Raw genomic sequence first — 14,138 nt, 5'->3', positions numbered from 1 at the left:
GATAGAGACAATTTGTTAGGAGAATGATCATATCGAGGTCGCGATTGCATGTACACTTCTTTTAAATATGTTCGAACATTAATAATACAAGCAACCAAAGAAAAAAGTTTCTCTATAAATAATGTGATACTCTTGATTATAGCCTTTAGCAACAAGTTGAGTTTTGTACCTTTTGAAAGTCTACTAGAGTGTGCCTTTATCTTAGAAATCTACTTGCAACCGACAACAGTCTTATTTGAAGAGGGATCAACCAAGTAAAAAGTGTGAGTCTTTTAAAAATCTTGTAGTTCTTCTTGCATAGCTTATTGCTAACAAGAATTAATAAATGCCTCTATATAAGTTTGAATCCCATGTAAGTTAAAAAGTAGAAATGATAGGAATCATGAAGATATTAAGGAAGATTTTTTATTCTGAGGATGATTGGATTGTCAATGAGAGTAAAAGAGGTATGTGGCTCGTAATTGGATTTACGAGAGGAACTTCATCGTAAGAATTAATTGAAGCATTAGGCTCACGTGAGAATTCAGCGGGAGAATTTGTATCAAAGTTGCTAGAAAAAAATTCAACTAAAGAATTAGAAAAAAATTGAATGAGAGTGATTAGGATAGAATCAAATTTAGATAGGGAAGGAAAATTACTATGTTCCAAGTAGATAACTTAAATATGAAAAAAATAATAACTTTATTCGATTGATACAAATGAATTGATGTATATTGCTACACATAATATTGAGATATAAAAGGAATACTGAATCAATACAATTATTTTAATTAAATCAAAATCAAATCCTATTTACAAAAAAAATTAGAATAATTGATAGATTCTAAAAGATTGATCTTCTAATATTCCCCAAATATGCCGTCAACAAAAATATTATGTTTAACCCCACCCAAAAAGGTTCTTATTCTAATAAGAAGAAGATGCACCAAAGTAGGTGAGAAGGTGCTCCGATATGAAATAAGCCATGCTTTAGACATTGATCACTACAAAAAACAAAAAAACAGTGGGATTTGAAACACTTAGATGATATGCCTATGATTGTAAGAAATCTTCATGTAATCATATGGGAAGTTGGAGTATGTATGTATATGCATGTTGATATATTCTCGCCCCTTAAGCTAAATGCCTTATTTTCATTCATTCAACATAGACCAACAATAGAAAAATCTACTAGAAAACAAAAAGAAAAGGAACCATCTATATACATGAATTTGGTATTATATATGTATGTATATCAAGTTAATTATAAGTGGACGGACGATCTCATATCTCCATGAGATCTCATATCAAGTTAATGATAAGTTAGATAAACAAGAGCTAGAGCTTGAGATCTTCTATGGTATACTTTGCAATTATAATATGGGGAAGATTCTGTGATCTCTTTCGAGTTTGTATCATTGTACCGTTAACCAATTTAAAAAGTAGAAAAGTAGCAATCTAGCTTGCAAGAAATAGGATTTATTTTTTCATTATTTCTTTTAGTTTTCAATGCACATAAGAGAATATGATTCAAAGAGTTGATTAACATTAGCTACTCCACCTCAAAATATGATGCTATGCCAGCATAGGATCAGTGCACCAATTGACTGAAATTTGATGCTTGGATTTAGATATAAAATCATATGCTTTTTTGAATAAAAACAAACAGCTTTACTTTAGAAAAAGAGGGAACCCTTGGTTTTTCTAGAAAAGGAACTTTCATTTCAATTTCTCATTCAAGCACCCTTTTAACTCATTTGAATGATGAGCTTTGTGTGGTAAAATATAAAAAAAAAAAACAATTGGTTTCCCTCATTCTTAATATCATAATCATACCTAAAAACAAGGCTTTAATTTCTACTCTTAATTAATTAATCAGTAATGGTCTGATGCATGTCGTTCATCTTTGTGATTATTACTATAATATTATTATGCAAAATGCCAAATCATATTGGAACATGGGTCTAGACGTATGCTTGATTAATCGAATCTTTAATAATGGTATAATAGCAAATCAATTAGTAAACTAATAAAAGGGCACCATCACAATAATAAAAACACATGTTAAGAATAGAGGTGATCATGGGCCGGCCCAAAAATTTTTTTGGCTGCGTACTAGGCCCGGCCCAAAATATGGGCCTAAAATTTTGTCCTGGCCCGGCCTGAGAAAAAATTCCTAAGCTCGAGTCCGGCCCGGCCCGGCTCATTTTTTAATAAATACTAAAAATTTATTTTTAAAATAAAAAAATAAAAAAATAAAAAATATATTTATTATATATTTGGGCCGGGCCGGGCCGGACCCGGGCCAAAAAAGTGGTTCCCGAGGCTCGGTCCATTTTCTAAACGTGCCTCATTTTTTTACCCAAACTCATATTTCGGGCCTATATTTTTACCCGAACCCTCCCATATTTCGAGGCCGGGCCATCCGGCCCATGATCACCTCTAGTTAAGAATAAATATTTAAAATAAATTTTTGGTTGATACCCTCTATTAAAAAAATTAAAAAAAATACTTAGTGACAAAAAAATTAATCACTGTTGTGAATTATAAATACCTTAGTTACAATTAAACTAAAATTTTGGGTTGATTGAAATTCCTATTTCCATCCTCTTCCCCTTATAAAAAGATAATTGTCAGGGAATAAGAAACAAAAAATGTCCCACATTAAAGGGTGGTCACAGTCATCTTTCTTCAACTTATATCAAATGTGATTTATCCTTGGGTTCTCATGGCAATGAAAGTAGCAGCCACCACAACACCATAAAAAGACTATCTTTAACAACCCCACAAAAGGCTTTCTCACTTACATACATATACATATAATATATATATAAGGGAAAGTTAACTTCTTGGAAAGCCAGCAGACATCATTCCTCTACTTATTATATAAATGGGTACTCAAATGCACCAATAGTTGGTAGAGCAAAACAAGTCTTTCTTTATGTATGTTTTTGGCTTTTCTTCCTTTTGTATTTAAAAGCTTCTTTGAAACTGAGGTTTCTGATCAGAATTAGGAGAAACAAAAATGGGTTCTGCAGAGAAGACTGAGTTAGAGAAAAATGAGTTCCCAAGGGAGAGGGAAAGAAGGCATAACATATGCATAATTTTCAGATATGCTGATTGGGTCGATATTCTGCTAATGGTATTGGGTACCATTGGAGCTATTGGCGATGGAATGTCGACCAACTGGTTGATACTCTTTGTGAGTCGCATAATGAACAGCTTGGGTTATGGTAGTAATTCCCAACAAAATAATAACAATTTCATGGGAGAGGTCGAAAAGGTTAGCAGTTTATTAGATCCTGTACTCAACAATCTCTTTTAACTGCTGCTGTTTTTTTTTGCTGTTCTTATTGTGTTCTCATATTTGTCTCCTTGGCTTTACTTTATTAACAGTGCACCTTATACTTTACATACTTGGGACTAGGAAGCATGGTGGTGGCTTTCATGGGTAATTTTCAGCAACACATTTTTTCCACATTTGTTGAGCTTTCTGAGGCCAAAAATTAGTAGCATAATAAGGAGACAGTCAACAGAAAGGAACATGAAACAAGAGAGTTAGTTTCATTTTGTGAAACCCTAGAATGAGCTAATTTGAAAACACTAATAAATTAATTAGAACTAGTTGCATTATATATATATATAATATCAATATGAGTTGGACTGTAAGGGATAAAGTAGATGTTAATATTTGTTGCAGAAGGGTACTGTTGGAGCAAAACCAGCGAGCGGCAAGTGCTGAAGATTCGTTACAAGTATTTCGAAGCAATTCTTAGACAAGAAGTTGGGTTTTTTGACTCACAGGAGGCTACCACTTCAGAAGTCATCAACAGCATATCTAAAGATACATCTCTCATACAAGAAGTCCTTAGTGAAAAGGTACACTCCCCACCAATTTCATACATGTATTATGACGGAATGGGGTTTTGTCTCCCGATTATACTAATAACTATAGCAATTTCAAGTGAAAGCGCCTTAGAGTACTGGAATATACTAAACCTTGGTAAACTTTTCAGTTTATGCATGATTGGGTTCCATCTCATGACCTATGACATATAATAATACCATTTATAGAAAAGATGCTATCACTTGAAATAGCTCTTCAATTTGCTATCTTATTTGATATATTGCTTGGATTTTACCCAATATGATTAAAACCAAATTCCACATCTGCTTATTTTCAGGTTCCATTATTTGTGATGAATACAACAGCCTTCTTCTCAGGCCTGGCATTTTCAGCATATCTTTCATGGAGGTTGGCTCTAGTAGTTTTCCCAACAATACTATTGCTGATAATTCCAGGAATACTTTATGGAAAGTACCTTTTGTATATCTCCAAGAAAGCTTCCAAGGAGTATGGAAAGGCAAACACCATAGTGGAGCAGGCACTAAGCTCCATTAAAACGGTGTATTCCTTCACAGCAGAAAGGAGAATCGTGGAGAGATATACAGCAATATTGGATAGGGCGGTGAAGTTGGGATTGAAGCAAGGGATAGCCAAAGGGTTGGCAGTGGGGAGCACAGGGATTTCTTTTGCAATATGGGCTTTCGTTGCTTGGTATGGAAGTCATTTGGTAATGTACAAAGGAGAAAGTGGAGGAAGAGTTTATACGGCTGGTCTCTGCTTTATATTGGGTGGCCTGTAAGTCACTAAGGTTTCATTACCCATTTTCTTTCTTATACATTACTCATATTGATTTTACTTATATATTGGACTAAGTTCTTTGCTAGATCTGCTGTGTTAGATAGAATATCCATTGTGTGTTTTTCTAGAGGGCTTTGTTGGATAAATAGAACGAATTAAATATTAAAAACTAAAAACTAATTTTCTTTTTTAGTTTTAAAAAATTTTAGTTGCTAAGTTAAATGTTTAGTAGCTTTTTTTGTTAATGTTTCGTAAAAGGAGGCACCGTTTTGACTTTATTTTTAATTGATAAAGCTAATGTAGAAAAGAATATCATTTTAATTAATTAATTAAATTTTTTTATACATATTTTTATTTCTCTTTATCGTTTGAAAATATTTAATTTGAAAAATATATAAACAAAACCATCGACAAAAAATATATTTATTTTGAGACATGAGTGAAAATAATTATATAATAAAATTATTGAAAATTTGCATGAAAATTAAATGTGGTTTTGGTTGATTGGTTAAGTTCGAAGAATAAATATTATGGAATTATTGAAAATTGACATTAAAATAATTATGCAGTAAAATAATATTTATTAGTTTGTTAAAATAGGATTATTAACCATCGGTTAAAAGGTGACATTAACTTAATCAAATTTTTTCTAACTAATACAAATTATACCGATAACGTTTTTAAATGTAATGATAAAAAATTTTGAGATAAAATTTGGCATCTTTTTAGATTCCATCTTTGGAAAATCTTTAACCTCATCTTTTATAAAAAAGATGTAGCTAACAAATATTTGCATGAAAATGAATAGGTAACAAATACATTTTAACAATCCATGCACCCATCTGAATACACAAATAAAAGTAAAGTTGACGTGGTGGATGAAATGTTGGTAGGGCACTCGGAGTAGCACTGGCTGATCTCAAGTACTTCACGGAAGCCACGGTTGCCGCTGCAAGCATCTTCTCTAGGATCGACCGTACTCCCCTAATCCAGAGCGAGGATACCAAAGGCATCGTGTTAGACACAATCCGAGGAGACATAGAGTTCGACAACGTCAATTTCGTATACCCTTCTCGCTCCGATTCCCTCGTTCTCAAACATTTCAACCTCAAAGTTGAAGCAGGCAAAACCGTGGCACTTGTAGGTGCCAGTGGAAGCGGCAAATCCACCGCCATTGCTTTGGTGCAACGTTTTTATGATGCCAACGATGGGGTAGTGAAGATCGATGGTGTTGATATAAGAACACTGCAATTGAAATGGATCAGAGGTAAAATGGGGCTTGTTAGTCAAGAACATGCCTTGTTTGGGACTTCCATCAAGGAAAATATAACGTTCGGGAGGCTAGATGCTACCATGGATGAAGTAATGACCGCTGCCATGGCTGCTAATGCTCATAATTTTATAAGACAGCTTCCTCAAGGCTATGAAACCAAGGTTAGTAGTACTTGTAATGATATATTCTAATGTTAACCGTTGATATAATTGTAATTTGTAACCTCTATATTAAATTAACAGATAGGGGAACGAGGAGCACTGTTGTCAGGAGGACAAAAGCAGCGAATCGCGATTGCTAGAGCCATTATCAAGAACCCTGTGATACTGCTACTTGATGAGGCAACGAGTGCCCTTGATTCTGAATCAGAAACACTAGTCCAAAATGCACTTGATCAGGCCTCCATGGGAAGAACCACCCTAGTAAGCGCTAACCAGTTGCTTTGACCGCTTAATCATTTTCTCAAGAGTTAAATTCCTTTTTGAAAGTGCTCTCGAGGAAAGCCGTATTGTAATAATTTTCAATTTCATCATATTATAGTACAAACCCTGTCCCTACATGTTTCCTCTCTTATTGACATGTTTTTCAAAAATAGCTAATACGAGTTGTCTTTGTCGTACATGTTTTCTTTCTTGTAACTAATTAACTTTTTCATGATCAGGTTGTTGCCCACAAGCTCTCCACTATTCGAAATGCAGACCTCATTGCAGTTGTTAACAATGGTAGTATCATAGAAATGGGATCCCACAACGATCTCATAAACATGAAGGACGGCCACTATGCACAACTTGCAAAGCTGCAAAGACAATTCAGCTGCGATGACCATGAACAAAATCCAGAAACACGCCTTCCATCTGCAGGAAGAATGAGTGGCGGCAGGCTAAGCACTGCCAAATCAAGCCCAAGCCCAAGCCCCAGTTTCTTCGCTACGCCGTTGCCTAATATCGAAAGTCCGAAACCAGTATCTCATCCCCCTCCTTCCTTCCGTAGGCTTCTCTCTCTAAATTCCCCAGAATGGAAGCATGGTTTGATGGGTAGCCTCTCGGCTATAGTTTTTGGAGCTGTTCAACCTGTTTATGCTTTAACCATTGGTGGAATGATTTCAGCCTTTTTTGCAAAAAGTCACCAAGAAATGCAGGCTCGAATACGCACTTACGCTTTCATATTTTCTTTGCTCACCTTGCTCTCTGTCATTCTCAATCTTATTCAGCATTATAATTTTGCTTACATGGGCGAGCGGTTAACCAGGAGAATCCGAAGTCGAATGCTGGAAAAAATATTGTCCTTCGAAGCCGCTTGGTTTGATGAAGAAAAAAACTCTACTGGAGCTTTATGCTCGAGTTTGAGCAATCAGGCTTCGATGGTTAAGACACTAGTCGCAGACCGAATCTCATTGTTAGTTCAAACCACTTCTGCTGTTACCATCGCAATGATTATCGGGCTAGTCGTGGCTTGGAAGTTAGCAATAGTGATGATTGCAGTCCAACCTCTCGCAATTATGTGTTTCTACACACGAAAAGTTTTGCTTTCTAGCATTTCAACTAATTTCGTCAAGGCACAAAATCAAAGTACTCAAATAGCAGTGGAAGCTGTGTATAATCATAGAATTGTAACCTCATTTGGGAGCCTAGGTAAGGTTCTTCAACTTTTCGATGAGGCTCAAGAGGAACCAAGGAAAGAGGCTAGGAAAATATCATGGCTAGCGGGGATTGGTATGGGGTCAGCTCAAAGCCTAACATTTATGTCATGGGCTTTAGATTTTTGGTATGGAGGTACATTGGTTCAAAAGGGAGAGATATCAGCAGGGGATGTGTTTAAGACATTCTTTATCTTGGTGAGCACCGGAAAGGTCATAGCCGAAGCTGGAAGTATGACCTCCGATCTAGCCAAGGGCTCAACTGCAGTGGCATCTGTGTTTGAGATCCTTGATCGGCAATCCTCCATTACTCCAGGGTCTCAAGTATGTAGATTTCTTTAATTTAATGTTTGCTTACATTACAACATACAAGTTCGTTTTTAACTTAATCTGTTTACTATTGTATTATCAGGGAGATGGCACCAATGGAATAAAGCTAGAAAGAATGAGTGGAAAGATAGAGCTGAAAAAGGTTGATTTTGCATATCCAAGCCGGCCGGAGACGCTAGTGTTGCGTCAATTTAGCTTGGAGGTGAAACCAGGCAGAAGCGTTGGACTAGTTGGGAAAAGTGGATGCGGGAAATCAACGGTGGTTGGATTAATCCAAAGATTTTATGATGTTGAAATGGGGTCAGTGAGAGTGGATGGTATCGACATAAGAGGACTAGACGTTCAATGGTACAGGAGGCAAATGGCACTGGTCAGCCAAGAGCCAGTTATATTTTCAGGCACCATCCGGGACAACATTGTGTTCGGAAAGCTCGACGCATCAGAGAATGAAGTTGTGGAAGCAGCTAGAGCAGCAAATGCTCATGAATTCATCTCGTAAGCTGTCGTTTAATTTATAGCCATAGTATAAACAGCATTGTAGCCTTTAAGTTGCGCTAATAATTATCCTGGTCGCATTGTACTTGACTTGTAGGGCACTGAAGGAAGGATACGAAACAGAATGCGGAGAAAGAGGAGTGCAATTATCAGGAGGACAGAAACAAAGAATAGCTATAGCTAGAGCTATAATTAGGAACCCGAAAATACTTTTACTAGACGAGGCGACTAGCGCTCTCGATGTGCAATCTGAACAAGTTGTTCAAGAAGCATTAGATCAAATCATGGTGGGAAGGACCACAGTGGTGATAGCTCATCGACTTAACACAATAAAAAAGGTTGATTCAATTGCATTTGTGGCCGATGGGAAGGTTGTGGAGCAAGGTACCTGTGCTCAGCTCAAGAACCAGCACGGAGCATTTTCCAAGCTTGCAAGCCTTCAAAAATAATTGTACTCATCTCTTTCAAAGTCTCGCAATCCCACTAGCTAGCATGCAGTTCTAATGTTGCCCACTGCTTGGATTAAACTTAAAAGAGTAACATAGTTGTTGCTTGTTGCCTATTATAAAGTGCAGAGTGTTGTACTAAATGTAACCGTAAAGATACCAAAACAGCATGAGGAAACTGGTTATAGATATAGATTAATATTGTCAGCTGGTGTTTGGATGAATTATATACAACATAAATATCTACCATATAAAGTTGACTTTCTTTTTGGTAAAAATTAAGCAAAAGAACTGCATAAATTTTCTACAAGCATGCATAAGTAGAAGTTATATCAAGCATAAAGGGCAAGCACCAACTCCAATAATCATCATGTGATTCATAGATCAGCTTGATTTAAGATAATAAAATTTTCAAGTATCATAAAATTTTAAAATTGTCTAGTTTTACTAGATTTTTAAATTTAGTAAATATATTAGAATTTTAAAACAAAAAGTAAATTAAAAATTCAAATAAATAAATAATATATACACGTCATATACACGTCATATTGTATGCATCCATCACCTGTTTCTCAAATAAGGTAGCTCTTTTCTTCATATAAATTTTGTATCCCTGCTTCTCAATTTCTTGACCAAACCTGTTAAAAGTGAGGATTGATCGACTTTAGTTGAAGAGAAGGGATTGGATTAGGTGGTAATTGATGAAGGAAACATGGTTCTTCTCCTTCTTCAATCTTCACTGCCTTGGCTGGCGTTTCCTTTTGGGTTTTAAATCCACAACGATAATTGATATATTATCTGAACTGTTTCGTCCCATTGCAATTTCGGTCAGATTATCAGCTACCACTTGTGCCGCTGAAACTCCATCTGCCATCAAATACCTGCGCCGCCGTCTTAGTAAGCACCGAGCTATCTCCCCTGCCTCTTCATTGCTCATCACATCCCATAACCCGTCGCTGGCCAATATCAAACACTCATCCTCACTGTTCCTGGTCATGAAGGTAATCTCTGGCACTGGAATTATCCATGGCCTTAAATACCGATCACCTGGAGACACACATATCAGCTAGTTTCAGTTCTCCCACAATTTTACAAATGCCAATAAAATAAGCACTCCAAAAGTGTTTGATACATTTTACAACCATTATTTCCCGTGTTATTAAATCAAAGAACAGTAGAAAGACTGAATGCCCATGTGCATAAAGATGTTGATAAGAGCACCCTCTATAACATGCCTTGAGTATGTATGATTGAAGAAGCTCTGATAAATGATAAACAGGAAATTCAAATGAAATTGAGATGTAGAGACAAAGGAACCTATAGCTCTGGACATTGCAAGAACTCCAAATACCCTGGCACCATTCCAGTTTATGACTCTCCCTCCTCCTCTTTCAATTCTCATGAGCTCGTCCTCTCTATCAGGCTGTAGTAAGCAGAAAATAAAATTGAAATATAAATGCCTTTATCTTGTTTAAGAAATAACCACTACAGAACCTAGGCATATGAATGCAGTCAACCTCTAGTGCCATAAGATACATACACATGTTATATCTACAACCAAGTTTATTTTAACAAAATAGGGGAAAGTAAGCAGCTGAATAGTTTAGAATTTGAGTAACTATTACTAGAACATATAATATGGCAATTAATCATTTGCTTCATCTTTCAATTCTATTTTGTATACTCTATCTAAATGTTTTTGAAATAGTATCAGTTTGTAAAACTATAACAAATTTCAACAACTAGTGAATAGAGAAATGAATGACTTAAAGGATACGGGATTTTCATGGTTACCTTCTGATCAACAGTTAATGGAATTGTATCAGTTCCCCGGCAGAGCACAGCCCTTGAATCACCACAATTAGATGTAATTATCTGGCAACTAGATAAAACTGCAACGACAGCAGTTGATCCCACCATTTCAGGTGCTACAGCAGCGGTGTGGACTTCATTGTCAGCTCTCTCAAAACTAGAGGAAAATGCCACTTCCCATCTCCTCTGCCATCCAGAGTTGTCAACCACTTCACGCCCCCATTCCTCTGCTATCACTCCATGCATCCTCTCAGCACAAAATTTAGCCACCTACCAATCATTGCTGAAGTTAACAAGCGGAATGAAAGGTAAAGAATCCTCTAATTTGTCTTGTGATGCAAACTGGCAATGATAATCTTACTATTTAATATCGTAGCATTCAGATCATGGATAAGGATAGTGATAAATTTGACACAATTTATTATCACTAGACCTGCAGTTTATTAGTAAATGAAGCAAGACCAAATAAGTTATTATCACTAAACCAATAATTTGCAATTATTGGCAAATGAAGTAAGAATTTGGTAAATTAAAATATTAAAAAAATTCTTAAAATATCTTATTACATGTATGTACGACCAGTGGAAGTAGCCGAGTAGGGTTACAAAAATTGAATAAGTGGACATATACACCTTCTTTTTTTTTATAGAGTAGACATATACACTTAATAACGTATTTGTTTAATAAAATATATAAACTGTCCATTTAACTTAGATATGCAATATTGTTACTTTCTGCAATTATAATAAAGTGAATAGACAATTAATAAGCCATCCATGTAATCAAATTGGTTTAAGAAATCCGAAGATGATGTTTAAACATGACAATAGCATGACACTTGTATACATGAGACAAGAAAATTATTGTGATTTGATTGAAATTAGCCTTGACATGAACGAAAAGAGAAGCTACTAGTATATGATTTTCTTAGCAATTACGTAGCAGATGCTGATATATACAAGTAACTAAATTTTATTTGTGGTTCATTGCAAACCAAGAAAAAAAGCAAGCTTTCTTTAGAAAGACAATAAGATTCTAAAATCTAGCAAAAAAGAGAAATGTAAAAACAGGGCAAAAATGAACAGATGACCACATCGATTCACCGACCCACCTCCACCCCCCCCCCCCAAATCCAAACACACAAAAGAACTCCTTTTCTGACCTCTTTTGTAGACCCTACCATCCATCGTCCCCATGCTACTTCCTCTACGTTTTAAACATGGCGCAACAAAGAGAACATATGGTCCCTCCTCCGTTGACTTTTCTTATTCGCACAATAAAGGAATTTCTTGATTCCTAGTGGCGCACTCACGGAACGAATCTTTATTCCTTAGTATTATCCGATTCATTTGGATACACGATAAAGATTAAAAATAATAGTTATAGTAAATCAATTTAAAATTAATGCTAAGTTATATATTTGAATCCAAACAGTAAGATGAAATATGATTATTTGACATTTATGAAGTTAATAGTAAAAACAAGTTCAAATTAAACCAAATAACAACTTGGGAACTAAAAAATATTAATGTTACATTTAATACCTTGATGACCAAAAAAAAAAAGGGGGGCAGGCAGGCAGGCAGGCAGGCAGGCTGGCTATCTCAGGACCTCAGCGAAGCTTTTAGTACTGTTTTTCTTTAAAAACTAAAGACCAAACCGTCTTGAGCCAAAACAAAAACTGGTTCACGGGTGCAGGAAGAATGCAAAAGGCCTCTTCCTATGTATATGGACCACTAGTAATTGAGAACGTGTCAAAGCATGCTAAAATAATCATTTATTATTTCCAATCAAAATGATATTATAATATATGAATTTATTAAACGTTCCTATATTATGATTTGTTAATTATTATTTTTATATACAATTATTGTCCAGTAAGATTAACGTTTTCCTTTTTTTTTAATGAAAATATTAGCAATTTCTTATATATAATTAGTAATTTGATGCACCATCAAGAAATACAGAAGATAAATGGTAATGTGGAAGGGATCTCTCTCGCGCCACCTGCCCTCCATTTTCTCTTTATGGAGTCAGCCCATTAATTACACTTAAACCAGTAAATATTCTGAAGAGTCGAAGCAAAATTGAATTCAATTATTGAAGAGTGAAATTCCTAACCTGTGAACCACCGTGGCCATCATAGACGCCGAAAAAGTGGATAGGGGAGATTTCAGCGGATGTTTTAGAACCGGGAGCCGTACAGCCTCCGACGTGATCGCACTTGTGGGACATGAACGCCGGTATAACGGAGATAGCGTCTTCCATCTCTCTCCGTCTCCCAATCACCGAAGTAAACCCCCACGTTACTCCCTTATTATTCCTCCCAACGCACTTCTCCGTCGCCGTTACCGTCACATCCAACTCCCCACAAGCGGGCGCAGGCTCGAGCAACCGGGGAATCATAGCCTCCGCCGTTAAAATCTCACCGGAACTCCCGCTCGTGCCGGAGATATCGCCCGAACTCGTCGTGCTTCTAGAATCCTCCCAGCTGAGAATCGAGGACACGCTTGAGCTGGTTGAAGTCAAGTCCGGTTCGGGGAGCGAGTTGACTCGGCGGACTCGCTGTTCCACTTTTTCTTCCCGTGGAGGTTCCATGTGACAGGAAAAGGAAAAAAAAAAGATAAGAGGGAAAAAAAGGACTTGAGAAGGAGAACGAGATATAAAGGAGAGGGAACACTGAAGAGCAATGCGACACGTGTTAAGCAAAATTGAGTCGATGACACACGCATCCCAAATGGAAGAAAAAAAATAGTCATTGAGTCGTACTCACACGCTTTTTGTTTCAAGGCGACGTGCCCTTGTTTGCTGTTGCCACGCTGGCATTGCGGGTCAGGAGACCTGCCCAAACAGACCATTATTGGGTGGGGATATAAAAGCTTCTCTACTCACTGCGGCGCTGCTCTCCTCAATCCCCTGCACCAGCAATCATGTATCAAAAACCTGAATGTTTTAAGAGCTGACATGGCATTGGAGAATAATTTGATTGGGTGTGAGGTGAGGAGGTACAACGCATAGTAAACGGTTATATTGCATAGGATTCAAGTTAGTACATGTCTGAGGAATCTAAGGTAAGTCCTCAGGTGGACCCAACCATTCTTTAGAACTAATTACGTGGCGGTTAGGAACAGAAATAGGGCCCCACCCATTAGGTGGAAGCAGACTCTATTGCAATCGTAGTTAAAAGCGGAATTTTCAATTTTGCTAAATAAACCGACCTCGCTAGTGAAAGCGCCACGTCAAGAGTTAGCCTTTTAAATAGACCATTATTAATTAAAGAGGAGAATCGGCAGGTTGATTTTGAATCACAAGTTGAGAGACGGTGATGCACGGCAAAAGGGATCGTGGGACCCTCGTGCAGAGGAGTTCGATCAGTGTCAAATCAAAAATGGGAGGAGTCAAGCCCCCCCCCCCAAAATGGATTCGACTCAATCAGATGAGATCAAACGGCACTCCGATGATAAAAACTAAGCATTGCGGAATCAACACGTGAGCACGGCGGCCGGGCCCCACCTCCTCCAC

General features: G+C 36.8%; 2 protein-coding genes across 2 annotated transcripts; one reads left to right on the top strand and one right to left on the bottom strand.

Annotated features, from left to right (window-relative positions):
• The first annotated feature begins 2,931 nt into the window (after positions 1-2,931).
• Positions 2,932-9,069, top strand: LOC107901170 (putative ABC transporter B family member 8). The gene is made up of 9 exons (XM_016827065.2): positions 2,932-3,262; positions 3,376-3,430; positions 3,680-3,858; positions 4,164-4,621; positions 5,518-6,058; positions 6,140-6,319; positions 6,559-7,857; positions 7,946-8,358; positions 8,456-9,069. The coding sequence occupies exons 1-9, from the start codon at positions 3,005-3,007 to the stop codon at positions 8,805-8,807; spliced, it is 3,735 nt and encodes a 1,244-aa protein (XP_016682554.2). The 5' UTR covers positions 2,932-3,004; the 3' UTR covers positions 8,808-9,069.
• Positions 9,070-9,298: 229 nt separating this feature from the next.
• On the bottom strand, positions 9,299-13,539 carry LOC107901172 (protein phosphatase 2C 56). The gene is made up of 4 exons (XM_016827066.2): positions 12,738-13,539; positions 10,599-10,886; positions 10,122-10,227; positions 9,299-9,851 (listed from the first exon to the last, which is right to left on the bottom strand). The coding sequence occupies exons 1-4, from the start codon at positions 13,212-13,214 to the stop codon at positions 9,541-9,543; spliced, it is 1,182 nt and encodes a 393-aa protein (XP_016682555.1). The 5' UTR covers positions 13,215-13,539; the 3' UTR covers positions 9,299-9,540.
• Positions 13,540-14,138: the final 599 nt, after the last annotated feature.

This window comes from Gossypium hirsutum, chromosome D06 (assembly GCF_007990345.1).
Source record: "Gossypium hirsutum isolate 1008001.06 chromosome D06, Gossypium_hirsutum_v2.1, whole genome shotgun sequence".
Lineage (NCBI taxonomy): Eukaryota > Viridiplantae > Streptophyta > Magnoliopsida > Malvales > Malvaceae > Gossypium > Gossypium hirsutum.
This window is presented reverse-complemented; position numbering and strand designations above follow the sequence as displayed.